Here is a 13,243-nt window from a genome sequence, read left to right on the forward strand (position 1 = left end):
TTATTCAGTCAGTCAGTGAGTCAGTCAGTCAAGAGAGCTGTTTGCATACCACACAGCAGGCAGTCTGTCTGTCCGGACGGGGAGGCTCATAAAAAGTTGCGTGTCTCACTTTTTTCTCACCAAGCGCAATTTCTTTGCATATGTGATGCCACCGAGCGGTTGGGGCGGGCGGTGAGGGGCGTGGCACTGTCGGTGGTGACTGTGTCATTAAGTGGCTGTTCCGGTTTTCTTCATGTGTTTAATTAAGGCGCAAAGTCAAGGATTAAAAAATATATGTGAAAACGATATAAATACGCGCAGCTTATTTGCATTTCTTTATGCGAGTGGAATTTTTTGCAATTATAAATTATATAATTCACACTTTGTGTTGAAATACGAGTACATTTTAAAGTCATTAAAAGTCAACTTATAGTTGAAGAGCAGATAAGGAAAGTCGTTAAAAGAAATATTCAGAAAATTATGCAACTTTGTTACAATTTTTTTACGTTTTCGTAAATGGTTAACGGTTGTTTTTAAGTACCGGTACTTAATAGTACTGAATACAGATAAAGACACTAGTATATAACAAATATAAAAGGGAGTGTATACTTGTTTTACAATTCGAATGCTTATAAAACTTCCATTGATCATATGTAATTGTTATTAAAAAGGTTCGCATTAGTTCTAAAAACAATATGGGGTATATTTAAAAAGTATTTAAACTATAGATTTGGTTCGTATGTAGGCTAGTTTTTAGTTCTTAATTGGTTCAAACGTTGAATTTTTCATTTTGAGCTTCATCTTAATTCTATAAATAAATATAAATAAATATAAATAAATATATATACCTTCTAAGTGTATAAATTCATTGTTCGATTAGTATTGATTTTTTGCTGCAATTCTGGCTATTTCCGTTTAAATGTAAGGTAGAAAGTTCTGCGATTCTTGGCACTATAGCCGACAAAATTGATTCTCGTTAAATATAAATATTTCAAAAGCAATCATAAAATCTGTTTGAAGGAATGAAAAGTTAATAATTTGGCATAACGTCTTCAAAGTGATGTTAACCACTGAGCTGTACCGCTCTTAAACATAAATTTCTTTACGTATTTCTTAAAACCTATGTATTTATTTATTTGTGAAATGAGAAAGGGGTTTAATTCATGTTCAATAAATTATAAATGTTATATTTGATAAAAAAAAAATCTCTTAAAAACAGAATCGAATTCAGTCCTTATATAGTTTCGAAGCAATTCAAAAAGAATGTTTAAACTACGAAATTATAATTAATGTTAATTAGTTAGTGAAGTAACAACTCTATTGTATTTGTTTGTATCAAAATTATAGCAGCAATGGCTTTTGTTTTATTACGCAAAATAAAAAAAGGGCTTCCAGGTATTCATTGCACAGTACATTACACATTTCTCCATTTCAATGACAATTCTGTTCTATGTCAACAAAAGATGTTTTTTATCGCAAAATATTAACAAAATTTTCCATCAAAAAAGTGTGCAAACAGAAGAAAAATTGTACTGCAGCTTTAGCTGTTTTACAATGTTTTTTTCTTTATTCTACTTTACTCGTTTATTTTGGTTGTTTTGCAACATTTTGCTTTGTGAGGAGTATTGTCCCGACAGCAGTTAAGCACCACTGCATGGAAAAAGCGCGTCAGCCGCGGGCAGCTCTAAAGTATCTGTCAGATACAATCTCTCAGTCGGGCAAGCATTTCGCGTACAATGGAACTGCCGCTCGTTCGCCAGTTCCCTCAGTCGACTGTCAGTCAGCCATGTACTATACACTATTGATATTTTGACTGTGGGGTGGCACTCTATTGTATAATTTTATTACCTTTGCAGCACCTATCCAAGGCGGGAGGTGGTCTGTTGGGCGGTATGGTGGAGAGGCAGGCGGGCCGGGCGTCAGTCAGCGAACCTGCCATCAGTGTGCCACAGTGGACTTGGCTGCCGAGTGCGGCGGTCAAAACTGAAAGATATTTGTTGTTGTTTATTACGAGTGTTACACTTTATTTAATATAAGGTCTAACTGCGATTATTTTAATATTGAATGCTATCCGTGCTCCCAAGTTCTCTAAGTTTTATGATAATTGTCCAACCCAAAACATATCTTAAATAAATAATGAATGAAGAATGTGGCAATTTTTTAAAAGTAATCAAGTGGATGGAGCCTTATTAGACACATTCGATGCTTATTGTTGCCCACCAGGTTAATGTCCAAGATCCGCAAAAAGTTATACGGTCTTCTGTTGCCTAGGACATACAGGACATCCAGGACATACAGACAAACTGATGTGACTAGATTATTGTGCTTCGTTATTAGAAATATATTGGCTTGGGGAAGCAGTTCAACGTGGGGGAAGTGGAATTATTACACCTAGAGCTGCTTCCAATCTCAACAATTACACTGTTTGAAGCTAGCGATGGCCAAGAAGCTAGCAGAATTGGCTAATAAAAGAGGCGTCGCTTTGTTTTATTTTACCAGAACAGTAATATTAGTCCAAACCAAGCACCAAGTGACTACCGCTTTTTTTCTCCTTTCATTACTAAATTTTCTGGGTGACACAAAAATACAATCTACGGAGACTGCGAAAATCGGTTGGCCAAGTTTTTCAGTAGCATGGAGCAGTGATTTATAAGAATTATAATTGTGGCAGTTTTCATTCAAGCGAGACATACATATATGACCTTAATTGAGCAACGCAATCGTCACTAAAACAATTTGGAAAAAAGGGTAAAAAAAATGGATTTTATTTCATAGGAGATGCTTGTTACTTAATTTGCAAAAACCACAAACAATCGGGTAAAGGCTTAAAACAAAGCTAACGTAAAATCAGCGATTTATAAAATGTGAGCATTTTGAGTAAACCAGAAATTAATTTGTACCACTGTGCGTGAGTAGGCAACATGCCTGCGCTCGTGCGTATCTGCAAGTACGAGTGTAGTTTAAATTAGTTCTATTCTTGTGCAATTTTCTACGTGGCACCTTTTGTGTGTGTGTTTGCGTTTTTTTTGTTTTGTTGTTGTCTTCAGAGTGCATTGTGTTGGCCAAGAAGCGGTGGTCGAAGCGGCAGAGGCTTTGGTCTTTCGTTGGACAATTGCATTGCATTTGGAGGATGGTGTACGAGTATCTGTATTTGTATCTGTATCTGCGCATCGCGCCCCATTGCTACGAGTAGTATCTCATTGTACTATACTCGTGCAATGTGTTCATACCAGCAGCCAGCTGGCTATTCTATGAACACACTAGCCATGTAATTTGCGCGCATTTCTAGTCTGTAATAAACGCGAAATTAGCTTTCCACTTATTTTATTTTTTTTTTGCCGGGTCGGTCGTGTTATGCGATTTTAAATGGAAATAATGAACTGAAATTGATTTTATTATGTGTGGATTTGATATGCTCACTGGTGGCTCTAATGTGTTGGCCATTGCATCGAGCAGGAGGTTCCAACCATCGCCTCTTCCACGCGCCGCATTACCCGAACGTCCGCCATTTGTCACGACACGTGCAATTTATCGCCCACCTTGGTCTGGCTCTCTGGTCAGTGTTGGCCTTTTTGCTCTGTTCGGGCCATAAACCAGCGACGTGCTGGCAACAAAATGCAGCCAAGGCACGAAAACTGCACGAAATTGGTGGCAGAACTGCACTGATTTACAAAACAAAAAGCACAGATTTCGTAATTACATTTATTATTCTTCTAATTTATTCTGGCCTCACCTGTAATTACTTTGCTTCGTTTTACAGGCATTCGTATACCTAGAACCATGCCAATTTAATTCGCTTTTAAATTAGAACCTAACCCCAATATTAAATGCCGCTTGCATATATCAAACTAATGTACTCGCTTTTCTTTCTTATTCGTTTCAGGTAATGATGAAAAGGTCTTTCAAAATTCAAGCATACATAAGTTTATTGAAGAATTGGTTTCCTGAGCAAGATTCAATTCTGAAGTGGCAAGCAAGCAAGTATACAGCAAGTAAATCGGTTAACCCGTGAAATAGATTGCCTGGGTATGTAAAGCAATGAAACTTTATGAAGAACTCTATATTAACTGTCCTATATGAGAGCTCAGGGTTGTCGAGAAGGGGCTCTGAAAATTTCGGGTCCGTATTTTGAAAATATTTTTTCTATTGACAGCCTTGCCTGTATTGGGGAGGTGTTAGGGGCACTAAGGTGTCGGAATATACTTTACATTCTACACATATTTAGCATCTTCTGAGAGAATACCATCCATATTTAAAGTCAAACCAGTTCTGCAGGCAGACAGGTTTTGAATTATGTGTACTAAGTATATGTTTCCTGAGTTTATCAGAATTAATTTTACAGTTAAGGTTTTGCATCTTCCCAAATCAATCAATGCTTTATTTTATATACTTTTAGTATAAAAACGGACTTTTCTTTAAACGATTTTGAATTGGAAAGGGTTTCTGACTTTTGATTTTTAGCATCTTTCTAGCCTTTCTATTTATTTATTTAAATTTATGAAGTTATATAATTTCCGGATTGCAGAATTAAACCACTGCTGCTCAGGAAGTGATTTGTACCTTTTTTTTTAACCCATAATAGTGTTTCTGCAGGTTTATCTTAATGTTGTTTGTGCCATTATGCCATTTTTCTGTATCTTTAAGACCAACCGGTGTTTATTGGGTAACTCGCAAACCCGTAAATTTTGCAGATATTATATTATATATTGTGATATTAACATCAAATAGTATTTGTGTTAACCAAAGCTGAAAAAGGCACATATGGCTAGAGTTTTGTGCTAGTTTCCAGAATATTTTACCTACTTAACTTAAGTTCTTATCGCCAGATAGCACAAACACTTTAATGTTCTTGGAATTTAGATTGGAAAGCAAAGCACACACAATTTTAATATGAAATCAACATCGTTAAAGGTTTAACGCACAAGGTTTTTACTAGCGGCAACTGAACGATCTTATCAAGCAAACCAAATAAAAATGCTAAAATGTGCGGCCACACACGAGCTACGAAATGAAGTGTCAAAATTCTGGGTGCAGCAGCAGGAAGTACCTACATAAAACAACAATAACAACAAGTTAACAGCTACAATTGCATCTATGTATGTACGGGTGTATTTGGAGCAATTTGGCTAAGAGTTGGGCGGCATGGGAGCGAAAAAAAGCGACAGATAGAGAGGGAGAAAGGCGCAAAATATATTTCATATACTACTACAGTATACCCGAACACGACAATAAATGGTGGCAGGCAGGCAGCGATCGAAGCTGCCACCAAAGCGAAAGGAGGCGGTGGCGGCAGCGCTCTGTTCCCGAAAGGTGTGGCACACACAATACCTACATACTCGTATAAATGTACATATTATTGGCTTTTCAATGCTGATACAGTGCAACTCATTTGAATATAATCAATTTAAGAGCAGACTAAAATTGGAACTTGGAAGCAAAATAAGAACTACTTGTAAAGAAACTGCAATCGTATCTTCGGCGTGACTCGCTATATGTGTTATCTCTTTCGCATGAAAACGTCTCTCTCTCTCTCTCTCTCTCTCTCTCTCTCTCTCTCTAAAGTTAGATAATGTGAGGCTGTGATGGCTTAGCTCTGAAGAGGTCCACTCTGATGCCATATTATTCCATCGACTTTATTGGGACGTTTTCTAGAATGAACATGGGTTTCAGAATCTCCTTTTTTCCTTTTATCTGGAGAGAATTTGTCTCGCTAATAACTTTTATTAGAATTGGATACAATTTTAAACTAAAGTAGATAACTGTACACAGATTGCGTGTGCACAGTTTGATTTATGCAGTTTTTGAAATGTGAAGAGTATTGACGAAATTCTGTTGCGGGGGAATGGGGGAAATTTCCAAAAAATAAACAAATCTGGGTACTAACTTTGTTTATTCTAGCTTTTAGAGTTTCTGAGATCCTTACGTTCATCCAGACAGACAAACGGACAGACAGAATATGTATACATACAGGGTGTGCCATCTTTTAAGTCGGTATGCAAACATTGAATATCCTTGAAAATAAACAACCGATTTTCAAGTATGAGATATTTGTATTTAATTTGGTTCTGTACAATTTCTTGAACTGAGGTTTTCAACACTGGTCTACTCAAGTCAATCGGTTCACTAATGAGAAAGTTATTCAATATCTACATACCGACATAAAAGATGGCGCACCCTGTACTTTATGGGGTCGGAGATGCCCGTTTTACCCTACGGGTATAGGGTATAAAATAATCAGATTTTGTATTATTACTGCAATGAATGTACACTTATGTAGGCGCATATATATCCAAAGCCCAGTTCATAAAAGAAATGCAAGAAAATACATTTTTTTTGAATGCAGTGAGAACACAAAAAAGGGTAAGGGGTGTTACTATACATAGTAATATTTCTAATTCTAGTCCAATTTTAAACCACTTTAGAAGACCTTTAAGTTCTTAACTATTGAGGTAAAATTTGAGTGAACGCTAGAAATGCTTCCTGAAAAATTCTGAATGCATTGTAGTTGCGCCTACTTGTATTTAACTGGTGAGAGGTGTATGTAAATGCATATTATTGTTGTTGGTGCTGTTATTGTTGGAGTCAGGCCGGCAATTGAACGGGTTTTCATTTTAGCTGACAGTTGCCTTCCATTTAATTGCATTTTGTTGGGAAGGTTTGGAAGTGAAAGGTTTGCCGCTTCGATTCAATTTATGTGGGTGAGAGATGGTGACGCGTAAAAGGTATTATTGGAGCCCACCAAACGTCACTTATCTTGCACTCGCACTCACAATTCTACAACAACAACAACGACAGCAGCAACAACAACAACAACAATGAGAAATGCAGTCAAGCACTTCTCGGTTAGCATCTCTTGAGCTTCAATGCGAGTATCTTTCACTTTACGCTTTCTTAACTGCAACAGCAGCCCCAGCCTTGGCTTCAGCCTCAGCTTCAGCCAGCGAGGCATAATGACAGCGATAAGTCATTAAGTAGCTCGACTTGGCTCAGCACTTGAAGCGTCAACGTTAAAAGCAGGGCAACAGAAATCATGGGCAGAGGTAGTCCGGAGACTCGACGTTCAACAAACTGCCGCCGACTGTTGATTGCAATGCGCAGCCTTATATTACTAATTAAAAGTTTAAGTAGTGCACATAAATTCTAATCAAAATTTAGTGCTTAATCGAACTTTACTGGCTGGCCGGCGGAATTCAATTAGACTTCAGTCAATCAACCAAGAGAGGACCAACAAATAGATTCTGCACGCATAAATTAAATGGCGAATAAAAAAGAAAAACAGACGAACAAATGCTTGCTGCTGTTGAAGGGCCTTTAAAAGCTAAATTCATCTATAAAAAGAAAATTGAAAGCATTTTTTTTGGCCAATTTGCTTAAAAACTTTAAGAGGGTGCGCGAAATAAATAGATTATTCGCCATATTTATGTTATTGAAAAGTTTTTCATAACAATTCAGAAGTGAAAAAGAAGGACACTTAAAGGAATAATACTATACTTCGGAATGAAAGAAATTGGTTTTAAATGAAATTGGTTTTGGTGTGTAGGTATTGTTTATTGGTTTATTTAAACTCATATTATTGATATTTGATAAAAGAGATCATCTTTCATACACCTGTTCTTCAACAAAAAACTAAAGATAAATTTCAACTGGAATTGTTTTAATATTATTACTTCATTAATTAATTAATTAGTTCATTAATAATTATAGCTCACCCGAATGGTGAATAGAATATATTATGTATGTGTAAGGTATGTAACAGGCAAAAGGAAGCATCTCCGACTCCAATAAGTAAATATAGTTTTAATTAGCATGACAAGGCAAACTAATCTAGCCATGTTCGGTCGTCTATAGGTTCGTCTGTCTGGATAAACGTCTGGATTTCAAAGACGGCTAAGCCCATATTGACCAAATATTGCTTCTAAATTAAACCGAACTAAACGGATTTAATTCATTCGACACAACAGTCTTATTTTCACTACAAAACTTATCTCGCCAAAAGGCCATTTACATTGTTGTCCAGGACCCGTATTATTCGGTCAAACTTTGAGGTAAATTAAATTGAAAGTTTCGAAGGGTTAACTTGTACATTATTTAACTAATTTACATACTATGTAATGAATCAACCAGGACATTAAAGCCAAAAGGATGTTTACCAAAGAAAAACCTTTATTAACAGTAGAAAACATATCTATTGCGCGGGCCTTGTGGTCGAGCCCATGCTTAGCATTGCTCATTTATGGTCGAGCAACCGCTCTAGATATTCTACCTTTTTGTTACACAAAATCAACGCTATGCGTTACTTTTTACTTTGTTTCCTTCACAACTTTGTCCGCTGTACGAAAAAGCCAGTGGGCCAAAAGGAAGTCCTCGCCCGGACAAGCAATTGTAGCATGTCAAGCGGTTCGAGAGGCAGTCAGCCTATCAAAAGCATAACCATAAGCCTAAAGGCTTCATGTCAAATGCACGAGAACAATAAATTTTACACGAGGCCACGCGCACAAAAAAAAATAGCTGAGTCTACGGAGTGCTAGGACTAGGCCTCCACGACTATGGAACACCCTACAAGCAATTGAAAAAAAAAATTGGAAGTACATTTATTAATCAATGAGAAAAATACATCAATTTGCATTTATTATATAGATATTGTAGGGTTATAGGAAATCTTTGTAATTTATTATACCTAAAGATATTAAGGAAATGAACTTGATTTAAATTTTATTTTTGGCCAACTTTCCAGAACTGAAAAATTGACGATCCATAGTTCATAGTCCATAATCGATAGCATTGCAATCTTATCTTATAAGCCTGAATCCCGAAAACAAGCCTGTTGCTGTTTAAAAATTGTCTATTAAGTTTTCTGATTTATGTATATTGAAGCATTTTCTGAAAATAATTTCAATGCCATTGTATAATGGAATACTCCCTCCCTTATAATTCGAATATAGGGTCGATAAAGGTATACAATTCTCAAAATTTTAAAACAGAAACTAGGTATAAGCTCAAATATTTCTCCGAGTCGGGAAAAAAAAAGAAATGCGGACTTGAAGAAGTAGCTAATCGAACCTTAATTCCATAGTTGCAGTCTTGATATCAATAAGTTGTATAAGCCGGGCTTAACTAAAATGGCAAGGAGCCCATCCGTTTCTACCCCATTCCCATTTTCAGTTTGCAGAGTGCAGGCGCAGGATAGATGTGGCAGCCCATTCTGGCTGAGCATGGCGTTTACTTGGCAAGCTGCAGTTTTTTGTTCAGACACTGCCGTGTCTGTCGTACATATGTACATAGTATACATAGTATACTATAGTATATATATTTTTTCGCCCACGTTGCTGAAAAGGCTGCAGTCTATGGCATCGCTTAGTTTGCGATTAATGAAGTTTCCAAAAGACTTCACACTCTGGCTGGCGTCGGTTCATTTGAGACTGAAGGGTCGGGTCGGTTGTACGCCATTTGGCATCGTGTGTAAGAGACGATAAAATTACGAGTACGCGCCAAAAACTGCAGTCGTTTGCAATTTGAAGATTGTAAGTTGGTTGTTTGCGCCTGCTCCATCCATCTATTGTCATTCGGTGCCTTTCTCTTTTGCCACTCTTTTGCGAGTTGCTGCTTCACAGTCTCTAGTTTCCATCCTTTTCCTTTGCGGCGTCCCAGCTGACTTTGATTGACATCTGGCGTTTGTCGTTGGCCGGCAATTCAACTTACCTTGATTTCATTTCATTGCACAATCACAAGCTCTGGCTGGGGCGGCACATTTGTTTGCCTTGGCATCGTGGCTCTGTTTACAATTGAAATTGATCAGCCAAACCAAATTGTTGCCATCCCATGTGGCAGTACATGCGCACTTTGACCCACTTTGGAAAAAAGGTTCTAGCCACAAACGTATCTCTAACAAATAATGGTCTTCCAACTGCCGTGCACTAGTTAGGAGTTACGTTTATGGGTGTAAATTGCCATTGAAGTCACGCAATTTGTGCAACCAACAACGCTTATGGGTCAGTGGTTCAAATATTGACTGCCACTAACTACGTGTAGTTGTAACGCCAAGTTCGAGGCTAAGGCTAGATTGCGTAACAACACTTAGTCACTTGATGGCCCTCAAGTTTTAAACAGATAGGAGAGGTGTATTCGTGTATTGTGGTTTTGCAAATAGTAAGTGGGCCAGAAGAATGCGCTCTTCGCGTCACTCTATGGGTGAGATAAAATGCTGCTGATATGGGCGCTTAGTGTGTGGCAGAGTTACGGTTGCGTAAGCTTCGCTGCTAAGAATTGCAGAGCGGGAATGGAACAACGAACCAAGCAAAAGAACTTATTGCTGCCCTGATAAACGGAAGAACCCTGCATATTACTGATCTATAATTCGCACTTTCTTCGTAATGGTAGATGAAGCCACTCTTTTTACTCTAGGGATCACCTCTTGAATTGAAGAATGAAGAACGAAGAATCTATTTTGGAGAATCCATTAGTCTCCATGCAAAGAGAGAACTGAGGAACAACTCTCTTCCGGTTGGAAGCATATATTGGCCACCTTTCATTCTTCTTCATTAGAGTTCCTATAAACTGCATATTAACTTCAAATTTTTTGTTCTTTAATATAAACGGTGGTTCTAAGTAATTTATTCGTCATCATTAGCTTGCACTTGCGATTCTTCTTGACGAGACTCTTTATCCCCAATGACACACTAAACTATAGTTTCCAATGATAGCACATTTTACCGATTTGTTCTAGAAATAGAAATTTGCCAAATATTCGATAAATCAAACATCTTGGGTAAAGAAAAGCTATATTGCTTTTAATATTTTAACTCAATTTCAAGCGAAAATAGCTGCACTGCACTTTACAGAACGGATTCTGGCAAATCTTCTGCACCAAAGCACAATTTTAAGCATTTTTAAGCTATTACTTTCTCATGCTGCCTTAAACCTTGTGCATTTAAATTATAAATTGCACGACCTTTTCATTCTCTGCTGTAGAATGCATGCCAGATGCAAGGCACACACAAGATTGGTAGTACATCCTGTGGTTAAATTAGTTGGTATGTGCCATGTGTCGCCCTCACATGTCAGCCAGATGCATAATTAAAATTAGAACGAACGAACGAACCCAAACAGCCGGCAGTGCTGCACCCAACGCTCCGGGCATTCAACAATAAAGCAATTTGTAATTTGTGCAAAATTTAGCAGATGATGCCCCGAAGTAGACACTCTGATGACCAGTTCTTGAAAATCTTTGGATATATGTATGTACACGTACAGCATGTTTGCCTTTTCCAATTTTAATTTCCCTTCACCATTTCTCTTTTCCGGATCCGTCTGTATGTATGTACATATGTATGTGAGAAGTGCGTGGCCTGCTTTTTATTTAAGTGCCCCCTGTTGGGCGCCATGACTTCAGTTCGTTGGCGCTTTTAACATTTTCCATGTTGCGATGATTGTTTGCGTTTTGCTTGAACTGCGACCGCTTCTGCATATTTTTGGTGGGCGTTACACCAACAAATATATATTTATGTATAATGTTCATATATGTAAACACTTGTATACATACATACATTTATATGTACATACTTATATAGGCCAAGTGTGGCGATGGCGGCCCGCTACAATGTGCCTGCACTTTGCGTTTGTTGGCCAATTGTTAAATCGATATTTCTTTTTTGTACCATTTTCCTTTGGAGCCTTGTAGAATGCAATGCATGTTTGTTGTTGCTGTTGTTAGTGCAGAATTTCTGGCACGGGCATTAATGCCGAGATTTATGGAATTGGCCAACGAGCTGTGAATGTGTGCAGAGCGGGCTCAGCTAAATGGATTTCATAATTCTGCCACTATTTATATTCAGTCATCCACATGCAATGCAATGTTAATTTGTATCAAAAATTTTTTGTTTGTTTTGTAAATACACACTTAATTTTGTTATAAATTATATGGCACCCGCAGTTGTTGGCAATTAATTACGCAATTGGCCATGATTTAAATAAACATTGTGTGTTTGTTTAATAGCTGATTAATGAGTGTTGCTGTGCCACCAAATTCGATGTGTTAACATATTTCAAAGAGTAAAACAAATAGAAATAATTTAACCAAAATTTAGCTTCGAGATCCACAACCATAGGCATTTAATAATATGATAAGTGGTTTATTTAGAAAACCAGGCATAGGTCACAAATACAATCGGATTTGAAAACCAACTCCGATCTGACCAACCCAGCTAAAACCAATTTACAACAGATTATTTCATATTTGAAAGAGTTCAGTATACTTATAGTCCAAAATCAGAATACAAATATAGACAATCTCTTCAGTTTAAAGGCTTCAGCGGAGAAGCTCAGCTACATCGGTTTTGGAATCATCTCGCCATGCTGTGCAAGGCTTGCGATTCGGATTGTTTTCTTCATGCTGTACCTATAACATGTGGCCTACTATTCTTCTGGATGGTACAAACACTTGCACGCTTGAAGGTTTCAGTGGAGAAAGGCACTTGACATTTATGTCCATGAGTTAGCGTCCACAAATTCAAACAAACGGTCAGAAATCGTATCGTACTGAGGCAGCTGATGCCGCAATTTGCTACGGATTTGGAGGCAACCCAATGACCCATGCATGGATCCATGCCAGCAGGTTTTGTTCGTCTCTTATGCCAGCAAACAAAAAAAAAAACGTTTTTTTTCTTCTTTCAATTTGTATTTTTATGCTGCTGCGGCACTTTGCGGCATCTTTGACACAGATACGAATACTATACTATATACTATACGTCCAAAACCGTATAAGATTGGACAGAAATAAAAAATTTGCAAAAAGAATAAGATTTAAAAGACGAAAATCAAATTAAATGCAGCCAATAACTATTAAAATGTGTACAGTTAGGCATCAGACATTTATGGGCTATTTCTAGCGTTGGCCATCGCAGAGAACTGCTTGGGAATTATGGTTTAATGGTTTATATACTATATTTCTATCTACTTGGAACATATTTTAAAATTTCTTGGCGTTTTAGAAATGTTTGATATAATAGCCCTATTGAACGATACCGCGACCTCTTTTTTGCCTTTGAAAATTTGAATTAGGGCCAAGCTCAAAAGTTCTTAACCTCAAACGATTAATCAATAGAATGGTCTAGCGTTAGTTATGCCTGCTTTTATTGTTCTTCGATATTATTTCAGTCAACGACAGATTTATGCGCTACACCTATTAACATGACTTTTTGTTTTTGTTTTTTTTTCTGCCAAACTAACGTTCGAGAAAGCAAAAGTGTGAGCGCAGCGCACATAAGTC

At 37.3% G+C, this 13,243-nt stretch overlaps 1 protein-coding gene across 2 annotated transcripts in view; it reads left to right on the forward strand.

Moving 5' to 3' along the window:
- LOC115625978 (carbohydrate sulfotransferase 4) overlaps positions 1 to 13,243 on the forward strand; it is a 48,756-nt gene that overhangs the window by 19,083 nt on the left and 16,430 nt on the right. The window contains exon 2 of one of the 2 annotated variants that reach the window (XM_030521224.1): positions 3,863 to 3,999. The exons of the other annotated variant lie outside the window; for it this stretch is intronic. Coding sequence (XP_030377084.1) covers positions 3,863 to 3,866 — 4 coding nt within the window. The 3' untranslated portion in view covers positions 3,867 to 3,999. Of the gene's footprint in view, positions 1 to 3,862; positions 4,000 to 13,243 lie in introns of those variants that run through there. 2 annotated transcript variants of the gene reach the window in all.

Source organism: Scaptodrosophila lebanonensis, unplaced genomic scaffold (assembly GCF_003285725.1).
Source record: "Scaptodrosophila lebanonensis strain 11010-0011.00,11010-0021.00 unplaced genomic scaffold, SlebRS2 tig00000080-arrow-pilon, whole genome shotgun sequence".
NCBI classification, from domain to species: Eukaryota; Metazoa; Arthropoda; class Insecta; order Diptera; family Drosophilidae; genus Scaptodrosophila; species Scaptodrosophila lebanonensis.